A 12,132-nucleotide genomic window follows, 5' to 3' on the forward strand; every position below is an offset into this window, starting at 1 on the left:
GTCAAACCTTAGCACTAAACTCTAGCGTTAAAGAATGACATTGTTGTCAAACAACTAAAAGAGGTAAGACATATTTGTCAAATATTAAGCGCTTGAATCTGGTAAAGCAACCATACCCCAAGCACTCTGGTTATGTATGGATAATATACCCATGTTAATTAGGTCAGGCACGGGTTGTCATACCCAAGTAATTTGGGTCTGACAGAGACATCAAACTTAAATTACCTAGATCGAACATAGAATGTCAGACTTAAAGAGCATGAGTCTTATTATTATTATTATTATTTAATTTGAAAAAAAATACTATTACTATTAAAGAAAAATTATAAATTTGATTTGAAGGGTAAAATTAAAAACTATAAGAACTTGGATCAAGCATGTTTATTATTATTATTAATATTATAAATATTATTATTTTTATTATTACTAATATTATTAATAAATTAAAAAAAAAAAGCATTTTATTACTATGTCACATGTGTGTGGCATCATGGTGATCCTTCACTCTCAAGTATTTTATCTATTTCTCAAGTATTTATCTATCTGGTAAATTTAGGGAAGACACATAATTTTTGTTGAATTTATATTTTTATAGTATAAAAATACAAACTAATATTATGCAAAATTGATTAGAAAAATAGGCGGGAAATCATAATCTTTCAAAATGATTTTTTTGAAAATTTTCACTGGGGCGGAACCGTTATAGCCATGAAATATGATTCACTCTCCACTGTTTACATGCTGTTATGAACAGTGGAGAGTGAATTATAATTCACTCTCCACTGTTCATTAGCAGGCTGGGAAGTGACGAAGCAGAGTGAGAAGCAGAAGAAGAAGGACTGGCCTGGCGGTGGGGCGTTGTTGTTCACACAGGGGTTCACAACAACGGCATTATGGCGGTAGGTGGCGGTTTCTCCTCCTTTCTCTTTTGTTTCTGAGTTTCTCATTCTTTATATTTATGTTCTCCCGCTTCTCTGTATCTTGTTCATTTTGTGACGGTGGTGATGTTGTCGTTGACGATGGGTGAAGAGGAGGATTGATGGTGGTTTGCGGAGGTGGTGGTGCAGCTGGCTCTAGGCTGTTGGGCGGCGGTTCGGCTCCTTTTTGTTATGTTTTTTTTTTCTGTATTTCTTCTTCTTTTAGTTTATGTTCTCCCTGTTTTCAAATCTTCCTCGTCTTCCTCTCAAACTGCTCTCCCTTCTTTCTTTCTTTTTGTTTATGTTTTCTCTTTTTTCTATCTTTTTTTATGCATTCTTTCATCCTTTTTTACTCTTTTTTTTTTTCCCCTCCTCTGTTTTGTAATCTTCCCCCTGTATTTTAGGATGCCAGGGGAGAGGGTCACCTTGCCCTGTCTCGTCATGGTGCAGGGCAGGGTGGTATAGGGCGGCTTTATGTAGCCGCCCCTGCCTCTGCAACGCATGGCTTTCTTCTTCTTTCAGCGTGGTGGCTGGGCATGCGGGTATGGGCGGTGTCAGTGAGTAGTCTAGTCGGGAGAAAGCGTGAGCGGGAAAAGAAGATTTAAAAACCTCCTTCACTGCCTCTGCGCATGCAGGAGAAGAATGAGAACAGTGTCGTTCTAAACGGCACTGTTTCGGGCCTTTTTTATTTTTTTGAAGTAAAGGAAATAAATTTGGGAATATCTAAAAATAGGTTATGATATACTATTGAAAAAATATATAGATTTGACTCAAAGGGGTAAAATTATAAATTATAGTATTTTTACAATACAGAAAATACAATATAAATTTAAATTATAAAATTATAAATTATAAATTAATTATATAAATAATTTCAGCCAGTATAACAGCCTGAAACCATTGCAGTAAAATAGTAAATAGGTCGAGAAATACTAGATGCTGACATGTCAAGTGGGGTGGAAATTAAGACAAGATGACATTTATTATTCCCTAAAATAAATTCGTATCCCTAATGTTCAATGATTTATTGACGGGAGACTCCATGGACACCACATGTTGCAGGATCCAAGGTGGTGAAAAACGTGGTGCTAGGATTAATGCATTGTTTATTTTTGTGATTAAAAGTGTTTTTAAAAAAAAAATTGAAGTTTTTTTGTTTTTCTTTTTCTTTAAATTAATATTTTATGATATTTTTAGATTATTTTGATGTACTAATATTAAAAATAATTTTTAAAAATAAAAAAATATATTATTTTAATATATTTTTTAGTGAAAAGTACTTCAAAAAAATAATCATATTCATTATCGCACTCGACATCGCGGCAGCCCATAAATTAATCTTGATTTATGGAAAAAAAAAACAGATTTCTGGCATCTTGTTCTTTTAGGAGGAAATGTCTTGTTTAAGGAGTCGTTACTTGGTATTATGGTCACTACGAACCTTAATTGGTCAATAGAGATTATATGGTACGAGACTAGTTACGTAAACGGGAAGATATTATCACCCCTTAAACGTTTTGCCTGAGGCAGACTGCATTGATGGTTTTGTCTTAAATTGTTAAATATTTATTCGCTTATGCTATGATGATTTGTGGATAATATTCCTGACTCTAGTGCCAGTGAATATTCAATCCCGAATAATTTCAACTCTGGCGTTGGTAAAAATTTCAAACCCGAATAATTCTAACTCTGGTGTTGATAAAAATTCCACCTCAAATAATTCCAACTCTGACTTGGTAAAAATTCATAACTACAAAAAAATCAGTATATTTTCTTTCTTTTTTTTATTCTTGATCCTGATATCAACGAATAAATTGACAAAAACATATTTTTTTTCTAAGACATACAAAATTTGTATTTCTACACTTTCTATATTTTTATTTTTTATTTTTATTTTATTTTAGCTAGACGAGACCCAACCAGTCCAGGCCAAGCCAATGAGTCAAGAAATCACAACACAAGCGTAATTAAAATTACTGGTGTAGATTGTATTTGCATGCACAACTTGAAACCAGGAGCTTACCTGGAGCAGCTGTGCGTAAAGATGAAGACAAAGGTGACAACCGGTTAGCTCTGGCCAGACTGTGTCTTCTCCCTCCTTGTTTCTTGTCAGTTTTTTTTTTGTTCTTTTTCGTTCGTCCCCCTGTTCTTCGTGAATTGTTCTTGCTCGTCCTCTGTGTTTTTTTCTGTGTTCATTTCTTCCTTTATCGTCTCTTTGTTTTCTCTTTGTCTTCCATCTCTGGTGTTGGAGTTGGAGATGGAGAAGGCTGTGATCCGTTTTCCTCCATGGCCTTCTCTAGCTTTTATAAAGCCAGAGGATGGCCTCTGTTTCTTTAAGAAGAAACAGGGGAGCGACAGTCTGCTACCCTGGTTTCTCTCGGTTCCCCCTGCTCAAGACAAAGGAGATGGTATTTCAGGCATGACGTTCTGCTGGTTGAACGTAAGCTCCCTCTGGTTTTCTCTTTTTTTGTTTCTCTTCCCCTGTTTTTTTCTCTCTGTCTCTCCCCCTGCGTTCTTTGTTTTTTGTCGTTCGTGGCGTTTTTTTTTTCTTTTCCTCCTTTGGTTTTTCACCAGTTTTTCCTCCGGTCTCTCCCCCGCGCTCTCTAATCTTCTCTGGCTTTATAGCTAGAGAATGCCAAACATCTCTACAATTGAAACGACTTCACAGCCATTACTGCAAGAAACGACTCCTGAGGAAGAAGGCGATGAACAACTTCTAAAAACGATGTCGTTTGTGTAATGGGAATGGCCATTTTCAATCTAGTCACTAAAGTTCTGAAATCGTGCAATCAAGCCCCTAGGTAAATTGTAATTGGACCCCTTTATTTCAATGCTTTTTACAAGCTAATCCTTGGATTTTAATTATGCAATTTTGACCCCAAACTTTAATATTTTTTCCATTAAGTCCCTGAATAAGTTAATTCCAAGCTCAATTACGTCTAAAACTTGTCAATTCTTCAATCAAACCCTTGATTGGATTAATTATATTGATTTCAAGATTAATTAAGTCTCAAAACTTATCAATTCTCCAATCAAACCCTCGATTGGATTAATTAGATTGATTTCAAGATTAATTAAATCTCAAAACTTATCAATTCTCCAATCAAACCCTTGATTGGATTAATTAGATTGATTTCAAGCTTAATCAAGTCTCAAAACTTATCATTTCTCCAATCAAACCCTTGATTGGATTAATTAAATTTATTTCAAGCTTAATCAAGTGTCAAAACTTATCAATTCTCCAATTAAACCCTTAACTTGATTTATTAAACAATTCAAAAATTTAATTAAATCTTTAAAACTTCCAATCATATTGCCCTTAACCCAGATTTTAATTCATTCTTCATTTATTTCATCATTCATCATTTTTTTTTATCATTTTCAGTAAATAAAAAATAATAATAATCATTAAAATAAAAGGGTTAAAAATTGGGTTATGACAATCACATTCATAAACAGGTTCTAAAAAAGCAAGATCATGTGCATGTTGTACAAAAAAAAATCATGTGAGTCGAGAAATTATTTATATGGGTTAAAATTATCTAATTGAGTGGTGCATTGACTTGACTTATGGTGGATAGTGCCTTAGTGTCTTGACGCTCGGGTCTAGAAAAGCAATCACATTTTATGTGCTTGGATTAGATATGATTGTCAAATCCTAGCATTTTGGATCTTGAATGCCATGAGCCTGGCATGGGAAGTCATACCCAAGTAACTTGGGGTTTGGCTATGGTAACTTCGATCTGGCAAGGGAACTCAAAGCCAAGGAACGTGAGTCTTATTATTATTATTATTATTAAAATTTTCAAAAAATATTATTACTATTAAAGAAAACTATAAATTTGATTTGAAAGGTAAAGTTATAAAACTATAAGAACTTGAATTAAGCATGTTTATTATTATTATTATTATTAAATTTTTTAAAAATATCATTACTATTGAAGAAAAACTATAGATTTGATTTGAAATGTAAAATTAAAAACTATAAGAACTTGAATCAGACACGTTTAAATATTATTATTAATATTATTATTTTTATTATTAATAATATAATTATTAATAAATTTGAAAAAACATTTTATTACTATTGAAAAAAAATCATAGATTTGATTTCAAGGGTATAATAATAATAATAACAACTAGATCCACATCGCTTGCATCTAGCATGGTGTTCACAAATCTAACTTCCAACTATCATTACCATAATGATTTATATTGTTTGTCAATCAGCTCGCAGCAACGCTCGGACCATCAATCTTAAAAAAATGTTTTTGCCCTACTCTTCATTAATATTTTTTATGAATGCCCGCAACATAGTGTGGCCAATCTAACTAGTTTACACTATTTTAATATTCTTGATCATATGTCCACTGATACAATTAGATTTTATTTCATATTAATATCATTTTTGTTACTGTGATAAACGATCGCTCTTTTAAAATATTTTTTATTTAAAAATATATTAAAATAAAATTTTTTAATTAAAAAAATTCAATTTTTTTCAATAACATTTCTAACAAAACAGGAAAAAAAAAAAAAAAACATTGGCTTCCCTCCCTGTTGGCCTGCTTTCCATCTTGTTTTACAGGTTTTTAGCACAAGGAAACACAGGAAAAGGATACAAAGGCGCGGAGTACAAGTTCGGCTGGCATGAAGCGACCCCGTTAATCTATATAATTCATGTTCTGAGTTACTTTATTCTAATTTAATTTCACCCTTTAAACTTATATCATTTTATCCAGCGGCTTAACAAAAAAAATATCAAGTTAAATCTAGTCAGCTCACCAAATCAGCAACCTGATTTATAATGGTTAATACATGTAATAAAGAATATCATTTCCTGTTCAAATAACCTAAACTATCGAGTCACGAACTTATTTTTTTTTATATAAAAGCATTTTGTTCTTCTCACTTTTAGCCGAAATAAGATATTTTACTCACAATTGTATCCAAACGAAACAAAACTATGACCAGTATTAATCAATTGTGAGGATTGAGATCATCTCTCTCTCTCTCTCTCTCTCTCTCTCTCTCTCTCTCTATATATATATATATATATATATATATAATATATATATATATATAAGAAATTTGGTATATGGAGTTTAACCAAACCGTATGAAAAAAACATCATTTTAAAAAAATAAAATTGATTCGATAACATGTAAATTAATTTAATAAACTCGTGAGTTAATAATGTAAGTAGATAGCCCATATTTTTTCTTCTGGTAGGTTCTTGAATACCAAGTTTCTTGCATCGGTAGGCTATCCCTTCACTCTCAAATCCCATCTCAACATTTTAATTTCTTTCAAATGATATTATTCTATTACAACTTTTAATTTACTGTATTAATTTTAAAAATAAATAAATAAATAATAGGAGTTAGGTACAGCCAAACGGATATAAAGACGAGCATGAGAGTGACCATGATGTTGAATCCAAGGCCATGGAAGTTTCCCTCACCACATGCTTCCTTTTTCCCCTTTGGTTTTCCTTTCCTCTATCGTCCCTCTCGGTCCCATTTGGCTTTTCATCATCCGCCTCTCTGCTCAATAATGGCTTCTTTTTTTAGTTGCTCCTTTTAATTTGCTTGTAGTCGACACAAATAAAATCCATGTCTTGAGGATGGAAGATGAGGGGCAGCTTTACATGTTTCCTTTACAGTACTATTTTAGGCAGCACTCCAGCACCATGAGCTAGCTAGCACGTCAATAATTAAGTTGGTGTAAATTAAATTTTGAAAAGGATAATTGAACTAATTAGATTTTTAAATTTATAGTTTAGAGATTATTTATTTGAGTATTATAAATTGTAGGGTTATTAAAGATTTATTTAATTGTTAATTTTAAAATTTTAAAATATATATATATATATATATATATATATATATGTGTTCGAACGTGTATCTTAATTATCCATTCAACCTCCACGAAATTTGTTTCGAAGAATTCACATGGAGCTTAACATTAAGGTGGGGCAAGATATTTCAGCATGCGTACAAAATTATGATTATTGAAAACAGTAAAATCCATTTAAGACTCGAATTAATTATATGATGCATGGTTTTTCTTCAAACTCAAATACAAACAGGTCCGACCACAGATACAGAGGCAGAGAGCAGTGGTCCTGCATTAACAGTTCTCTGCATACTCGACAATCATAGAGCTCAACATCAGAATTAGATTCCAGTGTTTCAAGGTTGCAGCATTAAGGCCAATTGATAATAAGACATACTTCGCCACAAATCCTCACGACCAGATTCTGGCATTAAGGAAAGTAAGTATGAGCTGATTCACCTCGTCAGGTGATTGCTCCTGGACAAAATGGCTTCCTTCAGGCAAATATATGATGTCCAAACCAGGGACAAACTCTTTGACCTTCCCACTCTTTATGTAAGCTTCCATCCCAGGAAATTTGAAGACATAATCCTTGTCGCCCATGATCAGAAGTGCTGGAACTTCAACTACTGGTTCTGTTATGTTGATATCTTCATCAAGGGACCTACAAAGTATACAATCAAACCAATCTTATCAGATGCTAACATTAAACAAGTCAGACAAATTAGCAGAGACTGGCACTCCTTTAAAAGACACGCCACTTACCTATATGGAACTTGTAACGCCGTTTGGAATCCAGACTTCTCGTACAAGGCTCCATATGTCGCAAGATCTTCCTCTGTGAACCAAGGGGGAAGAGGAGTGGATAGGTCCACCAAATCCATAATCTCCTGGTTTTCAGCAGCTATTGGTATTTCACTTCTAGAGAACAAAATGTAGATGTTCCTGACAACCGTTTTTGCATCAAGTCGACCAAAATCAGCTTCCGCTCGTCCAGGTTTCTACACACAACTCAAAGAAAAAATAATAAGGAATCAGATAAATGATTTTGAGACTTCAGCAAACAGACAGTCTCGAGCATGTAGATTGTTAAATTCTAAACCGTTCATGTAAATATTCTAGTCGATGCATGCATAGTTAGCATTCGATGGTCATTTAGAATTTCTGTACATTCTAACAAACTATCAGATACAAAAATAAAAGAGAGAAAAGAAAAAAAAAGATATGCCATATCGAATGTTTCGAGCAAGGAATATAAAATGGAAAACGACCTGCCATCTAGATATATAAAAGCCTTCGGGGAGGGATTTCTGGTATTGACTTGGACCTGGTGGTATGAATGGCACTCCCAGTGTCACAACCCCTAGGACCCTCTCTGGATGTAGAAGTGCAAACAAGTAAGCTGGCTTGGCTCCAAAATCTTTTGCAACAAGAACAACCTATGATCATTCAAGCAACAGAACAGAGCGAGAATCAAATCAATAACACCCCACAAATGATAAAACTGATCACAATCTCTGAGAATTCTTCTTTTGCTTGAATTTCTCAGTAACCCATCACAAGTCAACATTTCAAAAGTCTGTTCTTTTCGTCACTTCTCCCTCACTAAAACAGCTGCTCACGTACTGTAGTGATTTCTTTCTAGCTATATTTTCCATAGCATCACTTTCCTCTTGGAAAATTTGGGTTACAAAAATATTCTGGAAGTGGAATTTCGTTTCTTTAACATTAAGGTATCATCAGACCGGTCGGGACTAACAGCCCGTTTGTCTATGAGACCACCCACGTTTCAAGTTACAGGTGGCCGCGCAAAAAAGGATCACTTTGATGCTTTTTGAGCGACCAATCGCAATTTGAAATGCGGTTAGCAGCGTAGACCTGGTCTGCATGCAATATTGTTTTTACAAAAAAGATGTCCCAACCCAGACCTTGCAGGAGATGAGGGAGAGGGAGACACAAACTTCGTTGGCGTCAAAATAATAATTTAGTCCCTGTGGTTTAAGCGATATAGAAACTCAGTCCTTTTGTTTCAGAAACCATAATTTAGCCTCTTGATTGTCAATGATGACCATTAAGTTTCTTAAAACTCCTTTAGTTGTTTCGAAAATACCCAAACTACCCCTAGGTTTCTTGGGGTAGATCACAAAAGAGTACTTTGGGGAAACAATAATTGATGTTACTGCAGGTTATTGTACTGCAGTTAAAATTTTCTACGATGGGGTGGGGGTCGAGGGTAAAACCGTAAAAGCAGCAGTACCTTGGTAATTTCGAGGAAATCCAGGATTGCGAGAAGGTCGCTGATAAGGTCACCAAACATGGCCTTTTCCGGCACAGGTGGCGGGTCGGATAGCCCGTATCCTCTGTAGTCGGGTGCGATGGCCCGGAATCCTGCGTTGGCAAGACAAATCATCTGGTGGCGCCATGAGTACCATATCTCAGGGAATCCGTGGAGAAACACCACCACTTTGGGACCTGAAGATCAAAATGGAAGGCCAGTGATCAAAATATTAGTGATAGTTTCATGACAGTTGTTGCCTTGTTGGGATGAGTGTGTTGGATTCTTACCTGCTCCGATCTCTGCTACGTGGAACTTTAATCCTTGGACTTGTACGAATATGTGCTGGATTTGTTCCATATTTTTTTCAGAAGAGTGTCATATGTACTCGTGTGTTTTCCATGGGTGCTTTATATGCTGTGTAACTACTTTAAAAAAAACGTAAAATAAATTAAAATAAAACACTAATACGGGGATCTTTTTGCAATTCTATTAAACTCATAAAAGAAAATAAATTTTGAAATTCCTTGACTTTATTGCTATTTGACTAGCGCGAATTTCTACTTAAAATATATAAGTTATAAAATTAATTAATTTAATAAATTAAAAAAAAAATTAAATGAATAATTTTTATTTAAAAAAAACTATGGTTAAACAATAAAATCAAGAAAAAAACAATAAGAAAATAAAATAAAATAAAAACATCATACCACATAAACTTTTCAAACATGTAATTCAAATTATTATAATAGAAATATTATATAAAAAAAATAATGAAACTTAACTCCCAATAAATCTAATATTGAATTATAAAAATATCAAAATTATTACTATATTGTTAATATTAATATTGTTATCATTGCTACTATTATTGTTATCATTATAGTAATTATTATCATTATTGTTATTGTTGTTGTTCTTGTTGTTATTTTCATTGCTGCTATTAATGTTATTTTTATTATTACGACTAGGACTATAATTATTATCACTATCACTACTTAAACTATTATTATTACCACTATTATTAACATTATTATTATCATTATTAATAGTATTATTAGTAATATTGTTCTTATCACCATTATTATTATTATTATAAAATTCATAAGCTTGATTTGAAATAAATTAAAAACGATAAAAATTTTAGGGCGAAGAAAAAAAAATAAGAAATCAAAAGAAGGACCAAAATGAAATTAATATTATTATTATTGAAAAAAATCATAAACTTGATTTCAATGATAAAATTAAAAATTATAAGAATTTTGACAAAAGAGCAAAAAAAAAAAAATCAAAAGCAGAAGTACCAAAAATATATATATATTATATATATATATATATATATATATATATATATATATATATAGAGAGAGAGAGAGAGAGAGAGAGAGAGAGAGAGAGAGAAATTAGAATTGAAAGGATTGAATAAAAAAAAATTAACAAAAAAAAAGGACTAAACTAAAAAAAATCAAAACTAAAAGGATTGATTTTGAAACACCAAACAACAAATATATCAACAAAATAAATAAATAAATCAAAAAAATAAGGATCAAATATGGTAGACAATGAAATTAAAGGAGGATGCAATTGAAAAAAAAATATTAAGAAATTAATTAAAACAAAACAAAATAGATATAAAAAAATCAAGCACAAAAATCAAAAGAAAACAAGCTTGAAGGGCTAATATGAAAATGTGGAAGGCCAAACACGATTTTTTAGGAGGAAAGAGAGAAATAAATAAAACAAGGATGTCATCGACTCGTCAGAGGTATGATGAGTACATGTGACGCATAAAAAGAAAAAGAAAGCTCAGACAAATCTAATAATATGGCAAAATTATTTTTTTATATCATTGCATACAATTACACACATTGCTCAAAGGCAATGGAGTACTTGACACATATCAACAGTTTTTAATATTTTTTTTAAAAGAACACCATCCTACACCTGGAACCCAAGCATTATTACAAAAAAAAAAAAAAAACAATTTTGCAATTATGAATTAGCTCCTCAAAATCAAGTTTTAAAAAAAAATATATTAAAAAGTAATGGAATTATTATCACACTGTAGATAAAATTATGAAATGTCAAAAAAGATCCCAAAATTATATTTAGCTGATTATTTACTTTTGATGGCAAAAAAGTCATATTATTATGCAAAAGATTAATAAAAAAACAAAGATACCCCATAACAATTCACAAATGATAAATGAGTCAAATGAAAAGATTGTTTTACTCCTAAAAATGCGCTTAAATGAGATTTTTTTAAAGGGAAAAAATCATCAATTTATTATTAAGATTCACAATAAAAAAAAAATGTCATGTACCAGTGAAAATCCCACTTTTTAGCTTTTGAAAAAAAAAGGATCCTGTCCAATTTTTGACTTATGATGGTAAATTACAAATCAGTACCTATTCTCAATTTAGAATGACATAAATTTCACCTTCCAACTAACATTGATGCATCAGTTTTGATTTAGTGAAGCATATTCTCTGATAGCATGAGAATGGAAAGTAAACAAAATTTGAAATACTCCTTTTTGTAAATACATATTGCAGTGTCGCGATGATTTTTTTCCGGACTAGGATCCTTATAATAATGAACGAAAAGAATAAGAAATTTTTTATTTTTCTCAATAAAAAAGAAAAAGATTTACCACCAAATATTTTAATTACTAAAAATCCTAACTAATCTCAAGTTTAGATAAGAAGACTGGTTGTGTATAGAAAAACATATCATCTCTAGTATAACCATAACCTAAAATTAAGTTACATTGTTTATTTTTCTAATATAAACTAAGATAATGTTTGTGTTTTTAACCATTAGTATGTCTAAATTATTAAAGTTAGTACACCTTAGTAGAGTATATATCATAGTTTTAGAGTCAAGCCTAGCCATTTTAGAGCCAAAACATAAAAATAAAATAAAAATTATTTTTTTTATCCAATATCAAAAATATATCTTACGTATAAGTTTATAATCTTGTATATTAAAAGAAACAATTTTTTTTTTAATATAAACTAAGTTTTCATTGCTTTAATAAATTAGTTATTAAATTCAAATAGTCATGCAAAATAAAAACTATTTTGTTTTTTTTAGTATGA

General features: G+C 31.7%; 1 protein-coding gene across 1 annotated transcript; it reads right to left on the reverse strand.

Annotated features, from left to right (window-relative positions):
* Positions 1 to 6,927: 6,927 nt before the first annotated feature.
* LOC118039518 (epoxide hydrolase 3) lies at positions 6,928 to 9,444 on the reverse strand. The gene is made up of 5 exons (XM_035046224.2): positions 9,321 to 9,444; positions 9,013 to 9,227; positions 8,027 to 8,194; positions 7,521 to 7,756; positions 6,928 to 7,419 (listed from the first exon to the last, which is right to left on the reverse strand). The coding sequence occupies exons 1-5, from the start codon at positions 9,388 to 9,390 to the stop codon at positions 7,167 to 7,169; spliced, it is 942 nt and encodes a 313-aa protein (XP_034902115.1). The 5' UTR covers positions 9,391 to 9,444; the 3' UTR covers positions 6,928 to 7,166.
* Positions 9,445 to 12,132: the final 2,688 nt, after the last annotated feature.

Source organism: Populus alba, chromosome 11 (genome assembly GCF_005239225.2).
Source record: "Populus alba chromosome 11, ASM523922v2, whole genome shotgun sequence".
NCBI classification, from domain to species: Eukaryota; Viridiplantae; Streptophyta; class Magnoliopsida; order Malpighiales; family Salicaceae; genus Populus; species Populus alba.